Raw genomic sequence first — 14,476 nt, 5'->3', positions numbered from 1 at the left:
TCCGATTCATTATCAAGTTCTTTAATCAATGATAATTTGTTAATAAAAATAAATTTGATTAGTTTATAAATAATACTTTTATTAATAAAAATTATCATAAAAATAAATAATGATAAAAAAATATTATAAATCTTGCTGGTTTTTTATGGACCGTCCACAAAGTTCGCAATCCAAAGAGAACCTGACAAACGAAGACACAATAACACTTTTGGTGTTGTTGGAGGTGTCATCTATTGCTATTTGTTCTGGTGATTAGTTTGATTTGATTAGAATCCATGTGTACAAATGAGAAGGTTTCAGAAACTCAATATCAACCTACATAAAAATCAAGATCACAGATTTATCAGAGTTATTTGTAGACTATATGATATTGTTCTAAGGAGGATTAATATCGAACTTGATTCCATATCTTGCAATCTTTACTCTTTCTAGAGCTATCCAAGCGCAATGTGTGTGCAGAAACAGAGGGCCAGCCTCACCCCCGGCACCTATACAAGGGAGTGCCATGGCCTTCCTTGTTCATGACACACCACCCCAAGCTCCTGGTTCTACATGGCGATCCGATCACCAGCGTTGCCGCTGCTACTAGCAGCGTGCCTGCTACTTGCACTCACCGGAAGACTGCGTGCCGAACCATGCATCGCGGTCTACTGGGGCCAAAACGGCTACGAAGGAGGCTTACGAGAAGCCTGTGCCACCGGCAACTACAAGTACGTCCTCATAGCCTTCTTCAACCAGTTCGGCGGCAACCAAGAGCCGCAGCTGAACCTCGCCGGCCATTGTGACCCCAACACCAACGGCTGCACTTTCCTGAGCAACGACATCGTCTCGTGCCAGAGGGATCACAACGTCAAGGTGATGCTCTCCCTGGGCGGCGCCATCGGCAACTACCGCCTGGTGTCCAAGGAGGAAGCCAGGGAGGTCGCCCGCTACATCTACAACAGTTTCTTGGGCGGCTCTTCCTCCGACCGGCCCCTCGGGAACGCCGTGTTGGACGGCGTAGACTTCGACATCGAGGGAGGGAGCAGAGACCACTGGGAAGACCTTGCTCGCTACTTGAAGGCCTACAGCACGCCGGAGCGGAAAATTCACCTGAGCGCGGCTCCACAGTGCCCCATGCCCGACTATTTCCTTCATCCTGCGATCGACACCGGTCTCTTCGACTACCTGTGGGTGCAGTTCTACAACAACTACTGCCAGTACTCCTCCGACAACGCGGCCACCTTTGAACAGATATGGAACCGATGGACCTCCATGAACGTAACCAAGGTGTTCCTCGGACTCCCTGCTTCTTCTCAGGCGGCTGGAGGTGGCTTCGTTAGGCCCGCCGAGCTCGTTACTCAAGTTCTTCCCATCGTGAAGAGGTCAGAGAAGTATGGAGGAATTATGCTGTGGAATAGATACCACGACGTTCTCTATGGCTACAGTTCCGAGGTTAAGAACTATGTGTGCTCGGATCGTCTGTCCTCCATCTTGTCCATGCTGGTGAGGCCTTCCATGATGGTCTGAACTGCGTATGTGAAAACGGTATGGCGTTGCGTATGTAATCCGTATATGGTCTGTGTCTGTCTCATCGTATGTCTCCCATCCATGTCAACCGGAACTATGTAAGCTAACTGCGTATCATGTAATCTATGCATATGTCCTCTTCTCATAATATAATAAAGATGGTGTCAGTGAAGATCCTCATCATGCATACGTCCTCTTCTCCGGTGTTCTCATAAGACACCAATCGATATATGTATTGATCACTGACAAAAATGAATAGCATTAAAATAATAAGACTACGACCAATTGCCTGCCAATCTTTTTGGGAGACCTCAAACACCCCAAAATCTTCTTGAATCTTCCGTTCTTTGTCCTTTAGAATTTTGGACTTACTACTGCGGAAGAGTCCATCAAAGGAACACCATCGAGTCTCAGCAAACATCTCAAGCTTCCTCTTGTCAATTATCTTTTAGAATTTTTAATTAAAAAGGATTAGTTCCTTGAGAAAAAAAAAATCTGAGATTAAAAAAATCTACTTGTAGAAATTAAAAGTCTTTATAAATTAACATTTTAATTATTTTAGAAATATTTTATATATCTCATGGTTTTCGTAAGATTACGAGTCCATTTATATCATTTTATAATTTTTTTAAGTAGATTGTTATAATTATTTTTATTATAATGATGAACGTATTATAATAAATATTTTGATGATTATTCAAAATATGAGTACGATTTGAAAACAATAAAACCAAAAAAATAAATATATAACTCATGCATGCACCTCACGTTCCAAATATTTTAGAGGCAACGGGCTACGATCCCAAAAAGATAAGCACGAGAGTTACACCTCCCCAAATTCTTTACTCAATTAAGGCTCCGATCGTCGCAAACGATTAGAACGACAAACACGTGAAACATGAGATGCTTAGATGTTTGTGCTCATTGCCTTCCGAAAGAATCCTCCACCCTTTGCAAAATCCAATACAAAAGAAATTAATGCCACGTAAAAAATTGAGGCAAAAATAAATGCAACTCATGCACGCGATCACCACTCCCTAAACACTTTGTTCGAGATAAATCAGAGGCAAAGATAAACACGAGCGAGGTTGTGGTCACACACCTCCCCAACTCCTTTCTTCAACGATAATTTATATGATACAAAAATTATTTTAATAAAAAATAACTATGTTTTGATATTTTTTTCTTTTATAAAAATATTTTTTTAATTTAAAATAATATATAAAAATATTCTTCATCAATCCATGGTAATTTTTTTTGCATAGTAATAACATTTTTAGGCTATTGCTATTATTTCATCAAATTTTTTTTAATTTGAATAATATATAAAATGAAAATTTTTAATTTAAATAATATTTTTTTAATAATATTATTTTTTATTGAGGTATTGAAAACACTGTAAAATTATTGGAAAATGCCATAAGTGACATGATAATTTGTTTCTCCAATTGTCATCGCTCCTAGACCAGTATGATACTGTTTTTAGGGTTGTAATGAGTTTGATTGAGGTCAATAATCCATCTGAAATATTTATCATATTTTTAGATATATTTTCCAGTATTTTTATTGTGATGATCAAAGCACTTTAATATATCGATTTTTTATCCCTATTTGAGTGATGTTAATTTTAAACTATTATAAATATCCATTTAAATCATAGTATGATATCAAATACTTTCTATTATTAGGATTATTTACAATATTTTTAATAACACTAATATTTTTGTTGATGAACTAAAAATATTATAAAATTATTAAAAAAATAAGTAACATCATATTTTATTTTTTTGGTTATCGTTACTCATATATTATTAAGATATTAAATTTTTAGACTTAAAATTGGTTTGATTAAATTTTTATAGTATTTTTTTATTATGATGATGAAAATATTATAATAAATATTTTGATGATTATTCAAAATATGAGTACGATTTGAAAATAATAAAAACATGAGTACTTAGAAGAAAGAAAAAAAAAAAGACTATTAAAATACTTCTTGTGCCTCACGTTATATATATTTTTGACGCAACCATGTACGGTCCCAAAAAGATAAACACAAGACCGGTTGTGGTTCCACCACCACCACTCTCTTTCTTCACTGTATAAAGGGAGCCTAGTGGCCGCCTTCATCATCACACACTATCCCAAGCTTGCCTTCTTTTGGTTGTGTGTACGTAGAGCAACAGCCTCATTGGTTCGACATGGCGATCCGATCACCAGCATCGCCGCTACTACTAGCAGCGTGCTTGCTACTTGCACTCGCCGGAAGACTGCGTGCCGAACCATGCATTGCAGTCTACTGGGGCCAAAACGGCAACGAGGGAGGCTTACGAGAAGCCTGTGCCACCGGCTACTACAAGTACGTCCTCATAGCCTTCCTCAACCAGTTCGGCGGCGGCCAGATGCCACAGATGAACCTCGCCGGCCACTGTGACCCCAACACCGGCGGCTGCACTTTCCTGAGCAACGACATCATCTCATGCCAGCAGGAGTACAACGTCAAGGTGATGCTCTCCCTCGGCGGTGGCATCGGCAGCTACCGCCTGGTGTCCGAGGAGGATGCCCGGGAGGTCGCCGCCTACATCTGGGACAATTTCTTGGGCGGCTCATCCCCCAACCGGCCCCTCGGGGACGCCGTCTTGGATGGCGTGGACTTCGACATCGAGGGAGGGAGCAAAGACCACTGGGACGACCTTGCTCGCTTCTTGAACGCCTACAGCACGCCGGAGCAGAAAGTTTACCTGAGCGCGGCGCCACAGTGCCCCAAACCCGACTATTACCTTCAAACTGCGATCGACACCGGTCTCTTCGACTACCTGTGGGTGCAGTTCTACAACAACTACTGCCAGTACTCCCCCAGCACCGTTGACACCTTTGTTCAGGTATGGAACCAGTGGACTTCCACGAGCGTAGGCAAGGTGTTCCTCGGACTCCCTGCTTCTCCTGCCGCAGCCGGAAGTGGCTACGTCACACCTGATGACCTCATAAATATAGTGCTTCCCCTCGTCAAGGACTCGGACAAGTACGGAGGAATTATGCTATGGAGCAGATACTATGACGGGCTCAATAACTATAGTGCTCAGGTGAAGGACTACGTGTGTCCTAATGATGTGTCCTTTACTTCGACTATGCGGATTAAGCCTTTGATGAAGGTTTGAACCGTCTCAGTGAGCTAATCTGCTTCCTTGTTAATGGGGACTAGGTAAGTGACTACGTATAATGTCTCTTATGTACTAAGTCTCCTACGTACTACGTGTAGTATTTCTCTCCATCAATAAAATAAACATCTATGTCGGTGAGATCCTCATTTATTTTCATTACTAATGATTATGGCAGTAATAGATCTTAAGACATGTCGCAGTATTATATGTACAGAATTCTTGTACATATCAGCAGGTTTCTGGCTATGTTTCTTCTTGCTATTTTGGCTCCTGATATGCACATCTGGTGCTTCAGGTTCTCTCAGAATTTTGGGTTACTGCTTTCCAATCTGCTTTTTGGCCTGAAACACATCACCAGCGTTGCCGCTGCTACTTGCGCTCACCGGAAGACTGCGTGTCCGCTGATACCACGACGACGTTCTCTACGGCTACAGTTCTGAGGTTAAGAATTGTGTGTGCTGGGATCGTCAGTCCTCCATCTTGTCTATGCTGGTGAGGCCTTTCATGATGGTCTGAACTGCGTGTGTGAAAACGGTATGGCGTTGCGTATGTAATCCGTATATGGTCTGTGTCTGTCTCATCGTATGTCTCCCATCCATGTCAACCGGAACTATGTAAGCTAACTGCGTATCATGTAATCTATGCGTATGTCCTCTTCTCATAATATAATAAAGATCATGTCGGTGAAGGTCCTCGTCATACATATGTCCTCTTCTCCGGTGTTCTCACAAGACACCAATCGATATATGTATTGATCACTGACAAAAATGAATAGCATTAAAATAATAAAACTACGACCGATTACCTCCCAATCTTTTGGGGACACTTCAAAGAGCCCCAAAATCTTGTTGATTCTTCCGTTGTTTGTCCTTTTGGATTTTGGACTTACTACTGCGGAGGAGTCCATCAAACTAACGCTGCACAAAGAACATGTGAGTCGTCACCATCAAAAGAACACCATCGAGTCTCGGCAAACATTTCAAGCTTCCTCTTGTCAATTATCTTTTACAATTTTTTTTATTAAAAATAGGTTTTGTGTTTGAAGGATCAGTTGCTTGAGAAAAAAATCTGAGCTTCAAAAAAATCTACTTATCAAGAGTCTTTTCTCATGCGGATGAGATTGAGTGAAAATCATGCATGATTTATACGAGACATTGTACTAAAGAATTTTTTATATATTTTATTATTATCATTTGTTAGGATCATAAAAAAAAATTAAGATAAGATGAATTAGTGCTTTTAAAAAGTTAAAATGATTTAAAAATTTTGTTCGATCAAACCTGTATCGAAAATACATTTAACTTGGAATGAGAGTAACAATAGTGTGCAATTAGATCAATAAAAGCATAAAAGGAATGCACATGGGATTTATAGTTGTTCGATCGTCGGAATCTATATCTACTCTCGATTCATCTTCACTCGAGATTATTGACTTCCACTGCTTATCTTTTTTCCAATGGACGAAGATCAACTATCTTAATTATAACTCTTTCTCCTTTTCACAAGCTCAAAAGAGAACATTTATAACCCTCTTTTATAAAGAAATACTCACACACCTCCCTTAGAATAACCTCACTCAAGCAGTAGGGGACTTAACTTTTTTATAGAGTTTACACACTCCAAATCATATATTTTCATTCTTTTTTCTTCATGCACCCAACAAGTATTAGTGAGGTATATATAAGTCCCAAATGACTTCAAAAATAGAGTTAAAAATTTAAATCCCTAAGTTTTCGGGGTATTAGCGGAACCATCATTTACATTGGGCGGTACCATCGCCTGACAGCCTGTGCACTAGCGGTACCACCACCTACCTAAGCAGTATCATCACTTGACACGATCTCAGAAACTGAGTTCTGACCATATCACCGCTAGTCTGGCTAGTACCACTATTAGGTTTTCTAGAAAAGTACATTTCATACTTTCCAGGCTATTCTGGCGGTGCCACCACTTAGCCCAACTTCAAGTCACTAAATTAGCCTTTCAACAAGCTTAATTCAGCCCTTATTCCAACCCAATAAGCTTATAATCAATTTGGCATAGTTACACTTAAAACTAACTCGATTAAAATCTAAACTACTTCGATCAAAACACAAACGATTACAAATATGAATCTTATGTTGTTCGGCATATCATTGGTTCCTCTAGCATTTCATCCGAACCTTCGGTGTATCGTCATTTCCTTCGGCGTATTACCCTATCTATCGACATGTTGAACTCCCGCAACATCTAATCTTCTTAGTGCAATTTCCGATCCTTTTGGCCCAATGTCCAAACTCACAACACGAAGTCTATCTTCTAACACATCGACCAATCCTCTAGCTCGACGTCCAATCTCCAACATAATCCATTTCGACCCAACGTTTGATTCTCCTACTTCAATTTATTTGTCTTTCCATGATAGAAGTTAGTCATATGTCACTCAAACACTCGTTAGATCATAACTTCATCAATTGATTTCATTATCAAAATTCGAGATTCAACAATGTTCATCTGAATTTATATTTTATTATTTATTTCTTTTTTTTTTTCATATTAATGATCTGATGTGTTTTAGTGTTTTTATTTGATATATTATATGTTATGTGAGATAATTTAAGCATTTTTATTTGAATATTTATAGAAGTTTTTAATGATATTATATAAATTTTTTTATTGAGGGAATATTATATTATAGTATAATAGTTATATTATATTAAGGTTAATAATATTATATCATAGTAGTTATATCATATTATGTCTCTTTCATTATCATAAACCATTATAATATTTTTAGACTTAAAATTAGTTTGATTGAGCTTAGGAGTCCATTTCAAAATATTTATAGTGTTTTTAAATTATTTTAAATACTTATTTGAATTATAGTATGACATTCAAATAATTTCTATTTTTTATTTGATTTTATTAGGCTTATTTATGATTTTTTAAATAGTATTATAATATTTTATTAATGTACTAAAAATAATAAAAATATACTATAATTGACATCATATTATTTGTTAGATTTAAAATTAATTTGATTAAGGTTACGAGTAAATTTATATCATCTATAATATTTTTATTATGATGATGAAAACATTACAATAAATATTTTGATGATTATTCAAAATATGAGTACGATTTGGAAAACAATAAAACCATGAACACTTAGAAAAAAAATTAAAATATACAACCCATGCATGCATGCACCTCACGTTCCAAATATTTTAGAGGCAACCGACAAATGGTCCCAAAAAGATGAGCACAAGAGTTAGGCCTCCCTAAATTGTTTATTGAATAAGATACAAACTCATGAACCATGAGATGCTTAGCTTGTTTGCGCCGACGCCTTCCGAATCCTCCACCCATTGCAAAATCTAATACAGAAGAAATCAACACCACGCAAATTTGAGGCAACAAATAATTACAACTCATGTGGTTGTGGTCACACCTCTCCAACTCCTTTCTTCAACGATTATAAATACTTATTTGAATCTCAAATAGTTTGTAATTTTTTTTATTTTATTAGGACCATTTATGATATTTTTTTAACAACTTTGCAATATCTTTCTTGATGTATTAAAAATATTATAAAATTATTTTTTAACAACACTATATGTGACGTCGTATTTTATCTCTTTATTTGTCATTACTTATATATCATTACAATATCAAAATTTTAAGCTTGAAATTTATATTATTTATAATATTTTAAAGTATATTTTATAGTCTTTTTATTATGATGATGAAAATGTTTTAATAAATATTTTGATGATTATTCAAAATATGAGTACGATTTGAAAATAATAAAAACATTAACACTTTGAAAAACAAAATAATTTAAAAACACAACTCATGACTCACTTGAGTGTGTGTATATATATATATATATATATATATATATATATTAGAGGCGGTCCCAAAAAAAGATGAACACGACTGGTTGTGGTTCCCACCTCCCCGCACTCTATTTAATATATAAGGGAGCCTCGTGGCCGCCTTCACCATCACACACTATCCCAAGCTTGCCTTTGGATATAAGGCTGCGTCCGTAGAGCAGCAGCCTCCTGGTTCAACATGGCGATCCGATCACCAGCATCCCCGCCACTGCTACTAGCAGCGTGCTTGCTGCTTGCACTCGCCGGAAGACTGCGTGCCGAACCATGCGATGCAGTCTACTGGGGCCAAGACGCCTACGAGGGAAGCTTACGAGAAGCCTGTGCCACCGGCTACTACAAGTACGTCCTCATAGCCTCCCTCAACCAGTTCGGCCACGGCAAGATTCCACGGTTGAACCTCGCCGGCCACTGTGACCCCACCTTCGGAGGCTGCACTTTCCTGAGCAGAGACATCATCTCATGCCAGCAGGACTACAACGTCAAGGTGATGCTCTCCCTGGGCGGTGCCTACGGCAACTACCGCCTGGCGTCCAAGAAGGATGCCAGGATCGTCGCCACCCACATCTGGAACACTTACTTGGCCGGCGAATCCCCCGACCGGCCCCTCGGGAACGCCGCCTTGGATGGCATAGACTTCGACATCGAGAGAGGGAGCAGATTCTACTGGGACGACCTTGCTCGCTACTTGAACGCCTACAGCACGCCGGAGCGGAAAATTTACCTGAGCGCGGCTCCACAGTGCCCCATGCCCGACTATTTCCTTCAAGCTGCAATCGACACCGGTCTCTTCGACTACGTGTGGGTGCAGTTCTACGACAACTACTGCCAGTTCTCCCCCAACAACGTTGGCACCTTTCTTCAGGCATGGAACCAGTGGACTTCCACGAGCGAAAGCGAGGTGTTCCTGGGACTGCCTGCTTCTCCTGAGGCTGCTGGAAGTGGCTATGTCACACCTGATGACCTCATAAACAACGTTCTTCCCTTCGTCAAGAGTTCGCCCAATTACGGGGGAGTTATGCTATGGAGCAGATACTATGACGTGCTCAATGGATATAGTCCTCAGGTGAATGACTCCGTGTGTCCTTTTTCAATGGGGATTAAGCCATTGATGAAGAACGCAACTGTATCAGTTAACTAATTTGCTTCCTCGTTAATCGGGACTACGTAAGCGACTACGTAAAATGTCTCGTATGGACTACGTGTACTCTCCTGTGTCCTACGTGTAATATTCTCCATCAATAAAATAAATTTCTGTGTTGGTGAAATCCTCTTTATAAATAATATTGTTTGAACCTACTACGTGTAATTTAGGTACGTCTCGCACAATCTTCGATCAAGAAGCGGGCATAATATCTTCTCACTTCCGCTCTCCCACCCTTCCTTTCGATTGGACGCGATGCTCAATCTTGTGCGGGTCCCTCGTAGGCCTCCAGTTGAAGAGCGGGTGTGAAGCGACCCGCGTTGGTAGTCCGGAAATCCGAAGACCGGTGTTTTCGTACCGGCGCGCGATGCACCCGAGAAAGTACGCCGGCTTATGATTGGCCGTAATGGCTCTCTCGACGTGGGTCCCCTATCTTTTTATTTTCCCGACGTGCTAAACAAAGCCAACCCCACTACGACAAATAAACAAAATTAGACTTTTTGGGGATTTTATCCCTCTAAATATCTATTTTTACAGCAGTAAATTATATCGAAATTACTTATATATATGCACATATGTTGACCAGTAATTAAAGCGAGGAGTATGTTTGGGGATTGCAATGATGTGCAGGGATATAAATGGTATTTCGTGGGCTCAAGAAGTAAACAAAGGCGAGCCTCAATGATGCGGCATTGATGTTGCCTTAAAAGTGATCCAGGCAAACGCCGTCCCGCACTTCTCCGTCCGCCGCTCCTCTCAATTGGATTTAAGGGGGCTTTGAATTCCGTCGTCTTCTGCGTCTAGCTCTGTCTTGTGAGAGAGAGGAGGCGGCGGCGAGAAGGGCTGTGGTGAGTCGGATATTTGGTGGGCGGCCGGTTGGGTTCGAAAGTTCGGCGGGATCAAAGCGTTGAGTCCTCCGCTCCTCTTTGGGTGTTTCTGCCTTCAGATTCAAGAGATTTGAGGTAGATCGACCGATGGTTTTGCTTTTGTGTCTTTTTTTTAGGGATTATTATGTTTTGGCTTGTAAAGATTTGTCCTTTGAGCTCGCTTTGATTGCTTTAATTAGCAACCCTACGAGATGGTTTGAGGTTGTTCTAGAAAAGCCATAAATTTTCGTCTCAGGAATGTAAAGGTTTAAGCTTGGAGCTATTTATGTTGTTTCTGTTGATCTTTTTGTGGTTCTTTCTGAAATTAAAAATTTGATTTCTCATCAAATTCTTGATTTCACATTTTCCTTCAATTTTTTCCTTGTCCTGTTGCTCTACGATCGATTGATATCTTTCTTCTGCTATCTTATCTTTATTGTGGGCTTTGATACCTTCGTCGTTCACAAAAGAGAAATTAATGAGAGGAACACAACGAAAAGAGCACAAGGGTTGGATTATATAAATAGACAATTGTATAAGTGGGTGAACACAAAGAAGAGAGCATGAGAGGAAGAAGAGAGTTATAGATCGCACCTCAATTTGGAATGATTAGATCGGACTGGACTATGCTCGCAAGTGACCCTATTCCTTTTTCAAGGAGTTTCAAGGAGAATTGGCCTAGTTAGAGATGGAGGGAACATTATTAGGGCATCAGGCAAGAAGATAAAGAATTGTAATCTGTTTTTTGGCCTGAAACACATGATCCAGCTATGTTTTGTTGGATTGGTTTCTTATGAAGCATATGGTTGTAGAACATGAACTTCAAGCATTCTTTTATTTGTGGTATGCACTATCCATTATTTATTTGTTTGGTGCTTTACCTACTTCATTTGCATATCTTTTTTAGATCTTTTTTGTGAAATAGTAATTTCTGTATGCATAAACCAAATTTCTGGTTTCATTTTGATTAAATACAGAATAACTTGCCTATGCTTGATTAGCACCATTTTTTAACTTGAATATGGGAAGCTTTCTTTACATACTGGTTTATTCATTTGAGTGTTTCATTTGGTTGTTGGCCACTACTGAATGAAAAATTTTAGCTGAAAGCGAGAAGTAGCACAACCATCACTGCTGCCACCACTTCCTATGAGTCACTCCTAAAGATAAATGTCCTTAGAGATACATATAATATTTTTTTTTATTTCAATATTTGTCTGTCCAGTTATTTTAACTTGAGGACATTCTTCTGTTTCTGGTCTTAGGAAGTGTCTTCCTGCTTCCAGTTTGGATCTGTTACAACTGGAATTATCTGCTGAGTGGAACATCTGTCAAATGGAAGAACAATTTATTCTCCGTGTTCCCCCATCTGTAGCAGAACGAATCGAACGCCTTTTGAATGAGAATGCCTCCTCTTCTTTAGATGGCTCGCTGGATGTATCCTTTTCAGGTAATTTTTAAGTATGATTACTTGAAAATATCCTTGTGATAAACCTGCTAGAGGCTCCATTTATCATAGATGAATTTTGGTGTTCTACAACTTGGAGGAATCTTCTTGTTAAATGAAGTGCACTTGTGTGATTTCAAATTAAGAGTCATGACATGTTAATAAGGTATTGTTGATTGGGATAGGGAGGTTATTTATGCAAAAGCTGATGAACAGTAAGGTGAGGAATGTTATGATCACACTTAATTTTCAAAAGGCTCTGTCTTGTATAACTTGCTTTGACACATTAATTTTTAGAGTTTCGCAACCAGTAAAACTTATAAGCTATTGAGGACTATAATAGCTTGAGGGGATGTAACTTATTTTCTTTCAGAAGATTTTGCATGAAAGATAATAAGGTTAAGTGGAATTAACTAGACAGTGAGGCTAGAAACTGTTTCAAGGCAGAGGGGGGAAGATCGTTGCAAGTGAGAGTATGCTCAGGATCTATTTGATATTTAAATGATTCCATTTCTTTTCATATTGTTAGCCACATAATAGCCACTCAGCATTTCTTGTTGCCAGGTAGCATTTTATCATCGATGATTCAGTATTCCATTAGATTTGTAGTTTCGTGTTACATAATAAATTTAGCCTGGTTTCATTTTTGAGCTTTCAACACAGTTATGCACATGTTGTCTCTTTGGCGTACTGATTTCCTTGCACTATGTTCGAAGCTGCATTTTCTTGTATAATAGTGGTGCTTCAGTTCATCTCATCATTTGTTGTTTCTTTTAGGAGTATTAGTTTTATTTTTATTTTATGTAGAGGATGGACGAAGTGGTACATTTATGATAGGCGATGAGAGGTTTCCTGCCTCCCTCTTGGATCTTCCCTGCATAGTGGAATCCTATAAAACCTACGATGATAATGTGTTGATCAAAACAGCTGATGTCGGCCAGGTAACTAGACCGTTTATTTCTTGACAAAGTTGAGGTATTAATACCACAACTTAGAGGTTGTAAACAGATGATCATGGTAAGAGACGAAGGCGATGCTGCTGTTGAAGGGGTTGAATACAAGCATGGACTTACTCCTCCAATGAGAGATGCTCGTAGACGGCGATTCCGGAGGGAACCTGATCTAAATGTAGTTGTCTTGAGTGTATACTACTTTTTTCTTGTTTTCGTTCTTTCTGCTCTTTTTCTTATATCTATTCCTACATCTTTTTGCATGAACAGCCGGAGGTTGTGCAACGGGTTGAGAAAGATCTACTGAACATTATGTCTGGTGGGACAGTAGAAAATATCCTTGTCACACTTTTGCAAACTTACCATTGGGTTTCTTTCTATTAAAAGTAGCATCAACAAATCCATTCCTAATCATCTATAAGAATCAATTCCTACGGCTTAATGTCCTTAATCGTTGTCTTTAAACTGTAATGTCAATCAAGATGTTTCTAGTTTCCTTCAAATTGTTTCTTCTTTGTTGCATACTGACCTTCTCTGCATTAGAAGTTATTGTGTATGTATTATTTGTGTTTGTTCCTTGACCGTTCGGTAGGTTTACATGTCGAAACAGTCGTGCCTGAGGCAGGCGGTCAGCGCAAAAAGAATGCTCCGGTGGCTGCTCCAAAGCCAGATGAAGTGCATGTGAAGAGTGCTGGAGGTGAACCCGAAAGAAGTGATTCTGATGATTCTTTGGAACCTGAAAGCTAGTGCATTAGAAACATGATGCATGGTTTCTGATGTTCCAAACGTATTGTTACCCATACAAGGTTTTGACATGCCAGTGCCAAAATCCTTTTTACATGAGACATGCCATTTAAGCCTTGATATGTGGTGCCTCTTTTGGTTACAATAATAATACCTGTGACAAATCTGGTTGAAGTCATTCTAATCCATTCCCTCTATATAGGTTTTCAGAAATTTTTGTTGCATAAGATGAGGAATGTTCGGTTATTGGAGGATTAATAATTAGTGGTAATTACTAAATATGAATAATAATTGTTATTTCGTATTATAATTTTGTGGTGGCTTCAGATTGGATTGTTTTGGCTCCCGGACTCACCCAATATGTTTCTACAAGTTCTTTTGACTCACAGGAAACCATGGCGACTGTTACTACCGTTTCTTCACAATTATTTGTTTTGATGTTTTGTCCTGAATTTTAATTTTTTAATAATATTAAGAAAAGTATTATAATGTTGCATAAAAAAATCGTAATTGATGATCATCTAATTCGACGGATCCATTTATCCTATGAACCGATTAGGGAAAGAAAAAAAAAAAGATTATTGAATAAAAAATGCATTTAAAATTAGATACAGAAAGAGATATTAGAAAATAAAGAAGCAGTACACAATTACGTTAGGAATAAAAGAATTGGAAGGATAAAATCGGTATTTTAAGTAAATACTGAACTACCATTCCAACCCCACCATGCGGTCACCAACAAACGGCTGCTTAAATTACCAGCGTACCCTTTTTCCCCTA

The 14,476-nt window shown here is 38.7% G+C and overlaps 4 protein-coding genes across 5 annotated transcripts; all 4 read left to right on the top strand.

The window, feature by feature from the left end:
• Nucleotides 1–400: 400 nt before the first annotated feature.
• Nucleotides 401–1,692, top strand: LOC135581469 (hevamine-A-like). Its single transcript, XM_065163619.1, has one exon. It carries the CDS (start codon nucleotides 553–555, stop codon nucleotides 1,507–1,509), a length of 957 nt encoding a protein of 318 aa, XP_065019691.1. The 5' UTR covers nucleotides 401–552; the 3' UTR covers nucleotides 1,510–1,692.
• A 1,944-nt stretch (nucleotides 1,693–3,636) lies between these two features.
• Nucleotides 3,637–4,826, top strand: LOC103995655 (hevamine-A-like). Its single transcript, XM_009416298.3, has one exon. It carries the CDS (start codon nucleotides 3,711–3,713, stop codon nucleotides 4,665–4,667), a length of 957 nt encoding a protein of 318 aa, XP_009414573.1. The 5' UTR covers nucleotides 3,637–3,710; the 3' UTR covers nucleotides 4,668–4,826.
• Nucleotides 4,827–8,665: 3,839 nt separating this feature from the next.
• On the top strand, nucleotides 8,666–9,842 carry LOC135645350 (hevamine-A-like). The gene has a single exon (XM_065163657.1). The coding sequence runs from the start codon at nucleotides 8,727–8,729 to the stop codon at nucleotides 9,684–9,686; it is 960 nt and encodes a 319-aa protein (XP_065019729.1). The 5' UTR covers nucleotides 8,666–8,726; the 3' UTR covers nucleotides 9,687–9,842.
• A 541-nt stretch (nucleotides 9,843–10,383) lies between these two features.
• Nucleotides 10,384–13,874, top strand: LOC135581465 (transcription initiation factor TFIID subunit 7-like). Of its 2 annotated transcripts, none has more exons than XM_009416300.3 (6): nucleotides 10,384–10,651; nucleotides 11,821–12,005; nucleotides 12,810–12,943; nucleotides 13,011–13,130; nucleotides 13,223–13,286; nucleotides 13,545–13,874. In XM_009416300.3, the coding sequence occupies exons 2-6, from the start codon at nucleotides 11,891–11,893 to the stop codon at nucleotides 13,697–13,699; spliced, it is 588 nt and encodes a 195-aa protein (XP_009414575.1). In that variant the 5' UTR covers nucleotides 10,384–10,651; nucleotides 11,821–11,890; the 3' UTR covers nucleotides 13,700–13,874. The 2 variants fall into 2 exon arrangements, with proteins under 2 accessions (XP_009414575.1, XP_065017879.1); XM_065161807.1 differs by having other exon boundaries at nucleotides 10,385–10,651; nucleotides 13,223–13,288; nucleotides 13,553–13,874.
• The last annotated feature ends 602 nt before the right edge of the window (nucleotides 13,875–14,476 follow it).

Source organism: Musa acuminata, chromosome BXJ3-8 (assembly GCF_036884655.1).
Source record: "Musa acuminata AAA Group cultivar baxijiao chromosome BXJ3-8, Cavendish_Baxijiao_AAA, whole genome shotgun sequence".
Classification (NCBI taxonomy): domain Eukaryota; kingdom Viridiplantae; phylum Streptophyta; class Magnoliopsida; order Zingiberales; family Musaceae; genus Musa; species Musa acuminata.
Note: the sequence above shows the minus strand (reverse complement) of the source record. Positions and strands in the feature narration are given on the sequence as shown.